Source organism: Coloeus monedula, assembly GCF_965178545.1.
Source record: "Coloeus monedula genome assembly, chromosome: 2".
Classification (NCBI taxonomy): domain Eukaryota; kingdom Metazoa; phylum Chordata; class Aves; order Passeriformes; family Corvidae; genus Coloeus; species Coloeus monedula.
Genome location: NC_138782.1, coordinates 57,930,489 through 57,944,296, shown reverse-complemented (window position 1 = coordinate 57,944,296; position 13,808 = coordinate 57,930,489). Strand labels below are relative to the sequence as shown.

Genomic DNA, 13,808 nt, shown 5'->3' with positions numbered 1-13,808 from the left:
TTGTTAAGGAAAAGAGGTCTTCCAGATGGGTTAAGTGTTCAGTTGCTACTATGTTGTCTGATGGGAAACTGGTCTGAAAGCTCATGCAACTGACTGGATTGGATTGTACTATGGGCCAGAATCTTTGAGATTAATGAAGTAGTCCTCAAGTGTTTTGAGGATTTAATAGGAAAGAACATTCTCTCTGGGGCACATGGGTACCAGCTTGCTGTCATTTTGGATCTAAGACAAGATAAGACTCCGCAAAGACAGAGATTTAGCAGTATGTATCAATCCTAATGACCAAGTGTTGTCCAAAACACTGATTGTTGTTGAACTTTTAGAGAAAAAACAGTATGATCTTCTTGTCCATGAGTTAAGGAAAAGAGAGGACAGGAAAATTCTGGACATAAGGCAGTTTACTTTTCTTTAAGTTTCTTTTCTTAAAGAACTGTTCATCTTCTGTGTAGTACCTTAGAATAAGGGAAATGGATCTGCTAGAGAACAGGGTAATAAAGCCAAAACTAGAACAACAAAAAAGTGGGACACATATGTGCTTGTGGAAAATATGACACTGTGCACAAAAACTGATCAAGGCCATGAAGAATATGAGAAAAGAAACTGTACTTGTCCATGCATAAGCAACGAAGTTGGAATCTTTTATTTATGAGTGTAATTTCAATCTGAATGTATTATCAGTGCTTATTTAGGATTTTAGCAAATAGGGCTTCTTATAGTGTATGTGGCTGCTAAGATTATATCCATTCCTGATGTGGAAAGTCACTTAGTCTTCAAATCTGATCTCTTAACAAGTCTGCTGGTAGGAAGTCTGTTGATATTAATCTTGTAAGGTCGAGGGACATATATACTAAAAGGCAATGTCAAGATCAAGGGTCATGTTCTTTGGAGTGGTGGATGAAGGATAAGTGGGTATTGCTGAAATTGAGGGAAGATTTGCACAGTTGTAATGCTTAATGAAATGGTTAGAGTCTGTTTAGGAAGGAATGACTGGCAGAAAAGTCATTTTAATGAGTCTCCCACTCATTAAAAAAATATTAGGTCTTTTTCCAACTTGCTGGCAGCTTGGAAGAAAATAATTTTAAATTCATCTGGGTCATGAGAATGAGGTGAAAGGATTGTGAAAGACCAGAGAATTGCTTCAGAGAACAGAATGATGAGCCCTGTAAGTGAACAGAAAAAAAAAGTACTTTCTTGTGAATGACTGTGTTGGAGAAGCTGTGCTCCCAGTTCAAAAACCCTCATCTACTTTCTAAAGCTACATGGCAACATACCTAAAAAGTGTCAGTTTCTTTAAAATGCTCAGTCATCATAGGAGAGTCCTGTATTAGACCTCAGCTTGACAGAGGATTCCCCAGCCCATCACGTCAAGGTTTAGGCATGCTGTTTAGGTTACAGGAATGATCAAATAGTTTAAATATTTTGGTTGTTGTTCAGTTCTCCAAATGGACAGCTTAATAGAGCAGAAAACAGAAGAGGTCATGGGTCAAAACCAGTGAACAGAAAATATGAGTGACAGTGGTAACAAACATCTGTTTACTCACTAATAAGTGGAAACAGAGCATCTGTTAATGCAGAAATAAATGTTTGGTCAGTACTTTTCTTCTGTGTTTGGCAGGAAGAAGGCAGGTTATATATTCATGGTCTATAACTGAGGAAATACTTTCCATTTAAACTGTTACTCAGAAAGATGTTAAATTGCAGGTACTGAATTAGAATTACTACACTGAGTCAGTGGGTATAGAGATTTGCAGCTGGATGTCTAAAGGAGCTGGTCAAAGAAATACTTGAGCTGTCAGTTTTGCAGTTAGGTGTGGAAACAGGGACTTCCCAGGATACTGTAAAGAAAACTAATCCTCTGTAGCAAGCTGTTTTAGTGGCCAAATTGTACTTCTGGTAAAGCTTTGTCATCATTAGATGTTTCATTTCAACTGCTAAGGTGATGATTGCTGTCAGAATTTTAAGTAGGCCAGTCTTGAATCTTTTTTTGCACAGATTCAGGTCCCGATCTTCATTTAGTATTAGTCAGGATAATGCTGGGGCTGTAGTAGTGCTATTAATTTGCTTTACCTTGGAATGAGTTTCTTTAGCTCATGACTCACATGGCTGTGAGTGAAAAGATGATTCAGTGTGTAGAAGTCACTGACTTGTCTTGGAACAACCAGTCTCAAGGAGAATGTGATAAAGAGGAAGTAGTCCAGCTGCAGGAGGAATGAACTCTTCCGAGCAAACAAAGAAAGCAAACAACTCTACAAAGAAAAGGTGCACCAGTGTGTTGCCATGGTAATTACCTCCTGCAGTTGGGTGCCAGTAATGTTCAAAAAACTTTACTGGGAGAGCATGTTTTAGAGCCACATTACTCAAACTGTGACACAGGCCTTGCAAGAAAGCTTGTCTGAGCAACACCTCTCTTGTAGGGGGTTGTGCTAGGAGGGAATGTAACAGAGAAAAGCATTCTTAAGGTTTTGGTGAGAGGTGAAAAAAATCGAAATATTGTTTTGCACTCCATCTGGGCTGGCTATCCTTCTAACACTGACATTGTGTCCATGACAAAGCCACTTAAATCTTTCACCTTAGTGAAATGGAGACAGTTTTAAGTGCTCTGCGAACATATGGTAAATATTCGATAAATATTTTGTCACCAGTTTTATCTAAATACCCACCTCTTCTTTTTTTCACACATACAGCTCTAAAAATTGTACATTGATCATGCTTATGAAGATGAGAGGTCAAGGTCAGGAACTTTCCCTGTGCCACCCATTGGCCACATCTAGTGGCAAATCCAAAAAGACAAAACACTTTAAAGCTGTAGAGAAACCCATTTTAATGTTCTAATCCATTTTCAGAGCTACTAGCCAGCTAGCAGCAGCTGTGCCAAATGATATGATGTGGTTAGTGCAGCTACCTAGATAACCTGGATACCATTCCTCCCAGGGGCTGCAGAACACTCATTGTCATGCATGAGATAACGGAGATGTGTATCATGTGTATCATGTATCCCCTGTGGAAAGCAGCCAGGATTCCACTGCTAAGTATAGGCCAGAGGAGTGAGCTGGGTGTTGCACAGTTGCTCTGTGGTCATATTGAATCTGGAGATAGTACCTTTTATGCTATGTTAACACACAGTGCAACACTTCGACTGGGGGCTGTGGGTGGGGGGAGGCAAAAGGGGAAGTCAGTATTCGTATAGATTTGCCTCAAAATCACCTTGTTAACAGTTATCATAAGAACACGTAAAGGGAGAGTTTGAGGTCTGGTTAGGAAAGGAAATGGAGAGTTTGGGACCTCTTGCTGTAAGCAAGAGGAAAAGAAGTAAATCACATTGCTTTCACTGTACCTCAGGATGGGAGTGGCAAAGCTGCTGGTTTCACAGAGTTTTATTTGGACTCTCTGACAAGGCACAGCATGCAGTGAAATAAGAAAGGGTAAATACAGCAGGAGATAAGCTTATCCCCCACCTGACGTTACCCATCATCAGTCACAAGGAGCAATGACATTTTGCACAGTTAAGTTTTGTGAGAGGGACAGCAGGAGAGTATATGCATGGTCTTTCTGAGTGCCTCCACCAGTAGATCAAATCCATCTTGATTGTGGATGGAAGATGTGGTGGTGTTTTAAGTTTTCTCTTGTTTCTGGTGAGAAGTGAATTGAATCTGCTGTGATGACATGAAAGCAAATACGTTGTGCTTTGTTCCACTGCCTGTGAGACTATGGAAAAGAGGCTGAGTGGTAAGTGGATACCAGGAGATACGTGGTTTACTTTTTTTACCCTTTGAGTTCAGTGTCTTTAACTGTCACCTGCTGAAGGGGCCGCTGATAGATCTAACTGCAGAACACCTTTCCTTTATTTTATTTTTTGCAGACAATCTACTTGGATGATGATGTCTCTTCCTTTGTGCAGATCAGAGGTTCTGTTCCACTGTTTTGGGAGCAAACAAGGCTTCAGGTAAAGAAATAATCAGGAAGCCTACCTTGCTTCTCTCTCTTGCTACTTATAATTTAGAATTAACAAAAAACATAATTTTGTTTTTAAATGAGCTTCAAAGCTCGTTCTGTGAAACTGGTGAGCCCTTTCATTTGAGGTTTACCTTGTAGGAAATTTCGTGTGTTTAGATAAACAGAACTATACCAGACAAATGGCTATAGGTAACTCAAGTTTAATATTTTTGTGCATTTGAGTGCCTCTACAGGGAACTGTTTGTAAGGCTTTGTGTCCTAGTGTTATAAAATGAAGGTTACAGCTATATCTTTATAACATTTTCAGTTTTATTTGGAATAACCTATTCCTCTGAAATGACTGGTTCACTTGATGATATGGACCTCCACAATACAATTGGAGCATCTAGGGATACCAGTACCTCTATAGGAGCATGCTACCTTGAAACAAAGTAACGCATCTGGATGGTGTGTTTGCTAGATTTCGGTCAAAAGGGTGATAATGATCTCATCTGATCTTCTGTGAGGCAGAGATGTAGGATTTAATCAGGAGATTATTGCATCAAATTTAATGGATTACATGTGGTCTGTGACTTGCAGTTATATACAGTTGTAAGCCCAAATAAGAATCTTCCTAGCACACTTTACATTCTCTTAACAGAGGGATAAGCAACAGAAATGAGTATGCACATATATTCACGTGTATTAGTAGAGAAAATACATCACATAACTGTTTTTTTTAAGATGCTTTAAAGGTTACATGGATCTTTTTTTGATCATTAAACTAGAACCTATGCACTATTCAGAAGCACTGGATTTAGCACAAAAGGAAATGACTAAAGGATCTTTGTTGCTGTCTGTTAGCACCATCCAGGCGCAATACTTGCTTCTTTTTATGAAACACGTTTGTCCGTATGATTGTGCGTGTCCTGCCTGTGGTGTAGCTGTATCCAGCAGTGTTGTTCTGTATGTTACAGAGACATTGAGCATTGCCTCAAGTATTTTTGACTAGTGGATAATATCTCTAGTTAAACAGAATTTTCAATTTTTTAGTAGGCCTGGGATTTTTTGCCTAATCTGGATTAGATTATGTACTCTTACTCCTTGGGTGTGAATGTACTGGCACTAGTGTTAGAAAGAATTGCAGAAACCAACTTCATGAAAAACAAAGATGATGAAGTGTAGGAAACAATGCATGGTCCTATATGTATTTAGGAGTGTAGTTTTTGGAGAGGAAGGAAGCCCTCTGCATACTGTAATAACAGTAGCTACCATTCAAAAGGAGCTTGAGGCTACTGTTGTTGACATCCATATAGAAAGCCCTGTTAGTTTGATGGCACAGAATTTCATCCTTTATATTTTTGAATCACTGCTGTGATACTTTTGAAAGAGTCAGAATACACAACCCATGGAACTGGTGTAAATGCAGCCTTTTCTACCAAGGCAAGGGCAGTAAGAATGCTGGGCTCACAGAATACTCATGTGAGGCAGTGTGAGCTATTTGCAAGAGGAAGCTGGCAAAGAGATGTGATTTGTTTGGCCATAAAAAGATGTGTAGGTATCCCTTTGGTTAATGGTAATTGTGTTTTCACTTGTAATTGTAAATGTTGTCTAATAAAAGCTGGGGCTTTTGTGTTAAGGATATTATGTGTGGAGGTGGTTGGAGTCTGTTAGAGGTATTTGGTGCTGTTAAAAAAGGGGTTTTTCTCTGAAGGAAAAAGGGAGACATCTAGTGACTTAGAATTCTAGCAGTTTAAGAAGTTTTTCTCTTTCTTGGTCTTCTAATATTTTATTTTAGGTTGGTTCCCGCCATTTAAGGCTTAACAGAGGTCTGGAAGCCAATGCCCCTGCTTTTGACAGGTAAGTTTCATTCCACTTTGGCAGCAACACAGCAGCCTGGCATGTAACCAAGATTCCACAACTTTGTCTTCCTAGAAAATCCTGAGATGTGAAACATCTCTCAGATGATGTGACCAATCCCCCAGGTGTGGCACATTATTAGATTGGTTTACTTAATTTAGTCACTTATTTTCATGCTTTTTTCCTTCTTGTTTTCAGTGGTAATTGAATTAATTTGGTCTTCCAGCTTATTCCTGTAAAAGTTTAGAAATGCTGAGTGATATGCAAAAGAAGGGTTTGTGTAAACCTTTGTGAGCGAACAGATGTGAGTTTACACGTATTGTACACAGATTATGTGTGCTTTACCACTGTAACCGAGGTAGTTAAAGAGTAAACACTGCTTTCACACCATTCTGGATTTGTTTTTCCTCACTGTTTTACTCCCATGCAGAAATAGAACAGTGCCTGCTACTGTGACCAGTGTTGTATGATGATATTATGCTGATGTTTTCTATTTTATGCAAAGACTGGCTTGTAGACCTTTTTAAACCATTAAGACTCTGTTTGTCAGCTGGAAGCTGTAGAAAAACACATGCATTATCTTGATTCCTTTGAATGTCTGACTAGGAAGTGCTATCCTCTAAGGGCGTATTTCTACTGATATCCATGGGAACAGTGCCTGAAAAGCACATGAAGAATTTGATCTGTGGGAAATTTTCACCTTTTAAGTGCAGATCAAATGATTAATTTCTGTTTTGGTTTGGTTTTGGGAGAACAGGGTGTATGCTGATTTTGAGTAAAGCCTCTTTGTAACTGCAACTATTAGCAAACAGGACATTAGTAACTGTTAATGGTTTTGCGACGCTGAAGACCCCAAACAGGGATTAAAATCTAAAGGGACTATGCACCATAGCAGTCTCTGCTCCAGAGGTTCTTGGCCTGCATTCTCCAAGCTTTTAAGGCTCTTAGATCCTACTGAATTCAAGTGCCTTTGACACTCTTGATCTCATGGCCATCTGGTGCTGTGATAACTTGCCCTGGCAGTGTCCCTGAAGTTCCATATTAGAGGTCTGCATTTCACAGCAGACATATTTCATACAAGAGGAAAACAATAACTTATTTAGCATCTTCTTGTACTGCCCATGAAATTGAGAGTAGCTCAGGAAGGAGCAACTCCATAAGACCATTTATCCCTGACACTAATACAACTGGTGAATAGCTTTCTCCTTGGAAACGTGAACATACGGATAAACTTGCGCTGTTCCTTCTTTCCCTTGTGCCTTTAAGTTAAATGAACTTAGGGATCTCTCTGCTTACCAATTTGCTAAAGACAGTCCTCTGAAAATGGGCAAGGAATAGGTGACTGATTATATGGAAAAGTACACTGGAATTTAGCAACCTGCTACAGCTTTTCTGAGATGTTAATTTAGCCTATTACATTTAACCACGTGAGAAAGGGATGATAATCTTGTTAGAAGATATTTTTTCATCCTGTCTCTCTCCCTGAGAAATCCACAGGGAGCTTTGCTTAAGATACTCAAACAGGCGACTTGAGCTTCAGTAGTTTTGTTGGGAGGAAGCAACACTGGCAGAGAAGTAGGATCTTGATGCTGCAATCAGAGAGGTGCAACCGTGTGGGAAGAGTTGGCATACAGAGAACTGGTTGCAGAATCAAGAATGCACCAGAAAATATATTTAGCTGTGTTTCCTGAAGGCAATGCTGATGACTTCTTTCTTTTCTCCCCTTCCATGGTTTTCTGTGTAACTTATTTCTGGTTAAAGGATTTAAAGAGTCATGCTGGAAGATGTGTTCTTGCTGTTTTTCTGACACTTTGCCATTACATGTCATTTTGCAGCATGTAATAACTTCTCATTTTTGTGAGTGTTTATTCTATTTTTCTTTCTATTTCTATCCGGCTTCCTCTTAAGTACTACTACAGTGTTGTCTGTACAGGATGGAAATCAACTTTAAGATCTAATTCTTTCTTGATGAGCCAGCACAGCTTCTGTAGACCGTGCATGCCAACTTGAAAAAAGATGTATTGAGGGGAGAATGGGTGTCTCGGCATCTCGCTAAAAGCTCTTGAGAGTCCCTAAATGTCAGGTTTCAAGATTTTCGTGACATAGACAAAACAACCAGCCCACTTCATACTTGTCCTATTTTGTGCTTTTCCTGAAGAATCTGGGCCAGACAACTTGGCTAAAAGGACCTTTGTTCTGATCCAGTCCAGCAGTTCTTATGATTACTAATCTTCCTGCTTGATTTGAGTTCAGAGTGAATGTCTCCATGTTGTAGTAGCTCAGAGATATTTGAACCCTGTCACCCATGACACATGTTTGGACCTCTCTGGCCTTGGCACTGGAGTCATAGGCCCCGTTGCTGCTGCTGACTCTTAGTAGTCTCAGCTCTGCAAGATGCCAGGCAATTCCTGTTGAAGTGTAATACTTTTACTTCTCTTCTTGTCTTTCCTGTGTAGTTCCTAGGCTAACAGCCAAGAGGTAGGAGCATGAAGGGCAATGTCAAAGCTTACAGTGACATAAAAGATTTGGGACCTATTTCCTAAGACACTTCTTTAAGTTCAGTACGAAGTGCTATATCTATTAATTGTGTACTTTCACCATTTTTACTGTAATAATTTATTGCAAGGAAACTTGGAAGATGTCTGTAGATGGTGTGGCTGAAACTTTCTGCTGGATGAAACCACCAGTGATCTCTACTTCTGTATGTTGAAAATGGCAGTAGGCAAAGTAACGTGGTTTTGTTTGTACCTATTATGGTTACTTTTGCTGTAGGCATATGATGCTTCTGAAAGAGCAGTATGGAAAACAAGTGATCGTTAACCTGTTGGGAAGCAGAGGAGGAGAGGAGGTGCTCAACAGAGCTTTTAAGGTAAAAGCAATAATTTTCATTTTAACAGCTGATTTCCCTTGAGCCTCCATGTTTTTCTGTTTTCCTTCTGGCCCAGGAGGTGATGAATAATATATCTAAAGAAATTATGTTAACCCTTTACCACATGCTACATACTGAGAATAGTGCTTCTTGGTCTCATGGCTTAATTTCCAGCACTTCCTTTCTGCTTACTTCTTCATACATTTGTGTACTCTGTCTTTAACCAAACTTATAAAGAAATTGCCCAAATACTCCTAAGGGTAGTTCATACTTGCAAAAGTGAATCATAGTCAGCTTTGACATTGTATGTAGCCACCTATGCAGTCAGGGGCCCCCTGGGATTGCCAGAACTGCCTGGGGGCTGGGCCCTGAGCCTCAATCACTGAGCATAGTGACTTAGCATCACTAAGCTGTCTTGCTCTGATAGTAATGGGAAATAGCTATCCAGCACTGATTGTGTTGGGAATTGGCTGCCTGAGCACCAGATGAGAGTTTGGTATATGGAGAGAGATTTTCCTGGCCCCTGCGTGTCCCTAGGCACAACTAATACCTGAAAGCAAGGATGTCAGGTATTGTAGAACTAAAACTGTGCTTCGTTCTAGTGTGGTATTCTTTTTAAAACTAGTGTGACCTTAAAGCCACAGATTGGCACTGAGTGGGGTTTGCAGCAGTGCAATAGTTGCTTGAATCTGGCTGGAGGTTGATGGAAGTCTGCCTCCTTAAGTGCCTGTTGCTTTAGCAAACTGACATAGATTCTTCGGAGATTATGGTCCTAAAACTGATGATAGCATGATTTAAGTACACACCTGTAGTAAGTGCCATGTATATATCATTGGTAAAGAGTGATACCAGCAGTTCTGAGCTGAAATGTTTACTGTGTGAAGCTAAGCAAAATAAAAATTGTGGTTAAGTGATAGTGACTGATTTCTGTCGCTCTGTTGCAATTGTGAACTTACAGGGAGTGTCAAGGTTTTTGTCAGTTTTTCTGTGTGACCATTTTCTCCTCCTACAAAAAAGCTGGGAAGGACTCTCTGCTTCCCCAGCAGAAAATGACAGAGTGAAGGTCTCCCCTTGTACAGAATGTGGCCAAAGAAAGTGATTATGACTAAAGCTTGCAAGGCAATGAGGAAGGCACAGAAGTGAAGTCTGGTCCTAGCTTCTGTTTTCAGCTTCTTACTGAATTTCTGCATGACACGGCTTAGCCTCTGTAATCTTTTGGTTTCCCTCTCTTTAAAACAGCTTTTCTAGTTTGTTTTGCAAACCCCACTGAAATTTAAAGGTAAGAGATAACCAATTCTGAAATGCTCAAATAACTTATGCAGATAAAAATACAACATTTGTTGTTAATTTACTAGTGATACTCTCTCAAACTCTCGCATTGTCAAAGACCATGTTCTAGCCTGTATCATGCAACCAGAAATTAAGTCAGAAACCGGGCATCTTCAGAATAAGACCTTGCATTTGTTAATTTAATTTAAATAAAGACCTGTTCTGTTTAAATTGTTACATTTTTTGCCTACTTTAAAAATAAATAAACTCTGAACATACCTTGTGAGCTCAAAGAATTTAGACTGAGATCACTGAAAAGCAAAGTTTTGTAATCATTCAAAATGACTCCTTGGTCATTTCTTTACCTTTGTGTTTTAAGAAAGGGATGTTAGGAAATAATATAGAGTTAATTTTACTTTGATGATTTTGAAGGGCTGGAATTATAAATAAAGTAATTCATAGGAGTGTGATTAGGGTTGCAAACCTGTCTCCTCTTCTGTCATTAGTTTCTCCATCTTTCACTTTTATTTCTTCCTCTTCTCTCCACTCTTGCTTCAACCTTATTCATTCTTATCAGTGTTGGTTCAAATTATTCTTGTAATTACTGCTGCTGGGCTCTCTTGATCAGAATGGCAGGGTTACCATTCATTTACCATTCATTATCTGTTACCTGAATCAGCTGCTACCAGACCAAAAATCAATACTGTTCCCAGGAAACGCTGTTCCTCCCATGAGCTTTCCCTATAACAGTTGTAATTATATTTACAGTGAAAGCAAGGCTGCAGCGTAGAGTTGCGAATACTCTGACAATAATTTACACTGCGGCAGTGGGTAAATGTCATCCTCCAGTGCATTACTAGTGCCAGCATCTGCAAGGGCAGATTGGGGTGTGAACAGTAACAGTCTAATGAAATACATTTTACAGGTCTCTTTTCAAGCACTGCCTTTAAATTTGTTTCTGCAGGAAAGGCTTAATGGCTTACTCAATACAATTATTCTGGTGTAACTTCTACATGTACACTTTCAATGTAATATCAGATTTGTTTTGTCCAGTGTGTGTCACAATGTAAGTGGAGAAAAGCATCCATCTCTTGGGGTGAAAATGTGCAGGAGGGAAGAGGATAGACAAAGGCTTGCATAGTTGGAGTTAATGTAATTGTTCTCTCTGGCTTTCTTGTGGAGAACAGGATGTATTACTGTTGGATTTGTTGCAGATACCTTAATGAAATTTGTTGGGATTATGGAAATAGATGTGAGGTCATTGAAATTGGAGATGAAATAGCAAGGCTATTTGTGCCTCTTCTTTCACTTCTGCAGTTTACCACAAACACTTTATAGTACATTTCCTGGGATGTAATTCCTTACTTACTTCCTCCCCCTAAGCCTGCCTAGACCATCGCTGTTGCTGTCCACCCTCACGCAGAGAGGTAGCAGCAGCCCACTGCTGCAGGGCTGCCACCAGCCACAGCACAATTCTGATGTATACTTTGCAGTTACAGTTTGAGTTCCCCTGCAGGAAAATTGGGTTCTAACAGTCAGGTTTACTTCTGTGAAGAAAACAAAAGAGGAACTTCAGTTGCTTTTTTCATGTCTGGCCTTTCAGAATTCCCTGAATTATGTGAATAACAGTCAAGGCTTATTAATGATAAAAGCATGCTGGTATCAATCCTTACACATGGCTTGAGCAGGATTTGTTTTCCTTCACTCTCTTATCTAAACAGAAACTGCTATGGGCCTCTTCCCATGCGGAAGACAGTCCCATGATAAACTTTGACTACCACCAATTTGCAAAAGGTGGGAAAACTGAGAAACTGGAAAATTTGCTGAGGCCTCAGCTGAAGTTGCACTGGGAAGACTTTGGAATCTTCACAAAGGGCGAGCATGTAAGTCCACGGTGAGTGTCTCTGCCCCTCTGTGCCAGTGTAGCTGGGCACTGTTTGTCCTGGCCTTCCCAGGTTTCTTGCTGTTTTTGGACCATGACTGTAAATGACCATCTTGAAATACAATTTTGAGACAAAGTGTAGTCTTGGTGCTAAATCAATGATTGTCTTAATTGCATCTCCATGGTTTTAAATCTGCAAACTTACTAGTGCATGGATTTGCCAATATAGTGTTGCAGACATGGTCAAGTAATGAGATGTGTTAATGGAATATATTGTGCACAGTGTGCTTGCACCATCAAAATGTGGGTGGGTATATTCAGGCTGAACATTTGATGATCTTGTTCAATCAACTCATGATTAGATGTTGTTTTAAAATATACCATTTTCTCCTCCCTCCTCTTGTGTTTGGTTACCAAAGTCTGCAGACAGGTACTTTTCGAATGAATTGTTTGGACTGCCTGGATCGTTCTAATAGTGTACAGTCCTTCGTTGCACTGGAGGTGAGTTTGTCAGAGGACCTTCTGTGGGACACCTGTAGTGCATACATTGGCTGTTCCATGGGACAAACAGGAAAGAGGCTGTAAGTCTCAGTTATGCGAGTGTCTTGCCAGCTCTGATACAGAATGGTGCTGGCTGGAATACTGAGGATAAAAAGCAAAAAAAACACATTTAAAAACAATGTTGGTTTCTTTCTTGTTTTTTTTTCTCCTTCTGCACCTAATTCAGATACTGTTTGCTCAATTAGAGAGTCTTGGTTTGAATTCTAAACCTATAATTGAGCGCTTTGTGGAATCCTACAAGGAGATGTGGACTCTCAATGGTCAGAATCTGAGCAGAGTATTTAGTGGCAGTCGTGCCCTTGAGGGGAAGAACAAGGTAAAGAAAAATGGCAAAACTGTTTATTTACAAGTAAAGAAAGATGTCCTATTTAGTGTCTCTTGCACTCATAATTCCTGTCTGATGTAGGTTGGGAAGCTCAAGGATGGTGCCCGCTCTGTTTCTCGTACCATCCAGTCAAATTTCTTGGACACAGTAAAGCAGGAAGCCATCGAGTTGCTGCTCATGGGTGACTTCTTCCGTGAGGAATATGCAGACAAAGGCAAGATGCTCATGGACCAAACTGCACTGCTGGGTAAAGCCAGTATAAGCCCTTCACTTTTCTTTTGTATGTGCTTTTAGCTGTCAGATATAAGCAATTGTACTCTTTTGAAAAAAAATCAATAAATAAGCTGCTTTTGTACAGATCTGTTGTTTAAAGCACTACATTCAAGTGATGATAGCACAACTCTGTGTGTCTTAATTCCACTGTGCTTATTTCTCATATTTTGTTTTGAACTTTTGAGTATGTTTTTCTGCTCTTTGATAGTGTTATTCTCTGACAGTTTAGAGTTGGACCAGAGGGAAGGATTTTAGGGCTATATTCCCAGTCTGGTCCTGTCTGAGTTTGTCTTGAGGAAGTCTCTTGAGCTCAGCCTTTTTATCTCCTTATTTGTGTCCTTGCTGTTTGCATGTGCTTTCAGCCCATTAGGATCTTTAAAGGCACATCTCTGTTATTTTAGTTCATTTGCTGCTTTATTCCAGGCCCCTAATAGTCCACAACATAGACACATTTGTTTGCACCCATCTAGAATAAACTCAGCTCTCTCTGAGAAGATATTTACATGCAAAATACATGATAATTTCACCCACAAGCAGTATTGGGTGGTCAGTTTACTCCAGAGAATCATTCAGTCCTGGGCTTGTTCCCTAATGTGGATCTCAAGGGAAATATAGATAACTTCTCTGTGCCTGACTGCCAATGCAAGTCAGGTAGTTACAGATTAGCTCTGCTTCATTTGATTAGAAAGCAAAAGCACACCACTAATTTTCTATACTCAGCAAAATACGTGAAAATATAGCAGTTTCCTGTGAGGAGTTTTGACCAGGTTAGAGAGCCATCACAGTGCTAGATTTGTACTGATGTGAAACTCTGTGCTGTTCTCCATCTTCCACAT

At 39.8% G+C, this 13,808-nt stretch overlaps 1 protein-coding gene across 3 annotated transcripts in view; it reads left to right on the top strand.

Annotated features, from left to right (window-relative positions):
• The window catches only part of SYNJ2 (synaptojanin 2), a 68,360-nt gene that overhangs the window by 28,005 nt on the left and 26,547 nt on the right, over positions 1–13,808 (top strand). For 2 of the 3 annotated variants that reach the window (XM_082301098.1, XM_082301097.1), the window contains exons 5-11: positions 3,860–3,943; positions 5,732–5,793; positions 8,566–8,662; positions 11,653–11,825; positions 12,233–12,314; positions 12,541–12,690; positions 12,781–12,946. In XM_082301098.1, coding sequence (XP_082157224.1) covers positions 3,860–3,943; positions 5,732–5,793; positions 8,566–8,662; positions 11,653–11,825; positions 12,233–12,314; positions 12,541–12,690; positions 12,781–12,946 — 814 coding nt within the window. Of the gene's footprint in view, positions 1–3,515; positions 3,727–3,859; positions 3,944–5,731; positions 5,794–8,565; positions 8,663–11,652; positions 11,826–12,232; positions 12,315–12,540; positions 12,691–12,780; positions 12,947–13,808 lie in introns of those variants that run through there. The other variant, XM_082301099.1, reaches the window with a different exon arrangement.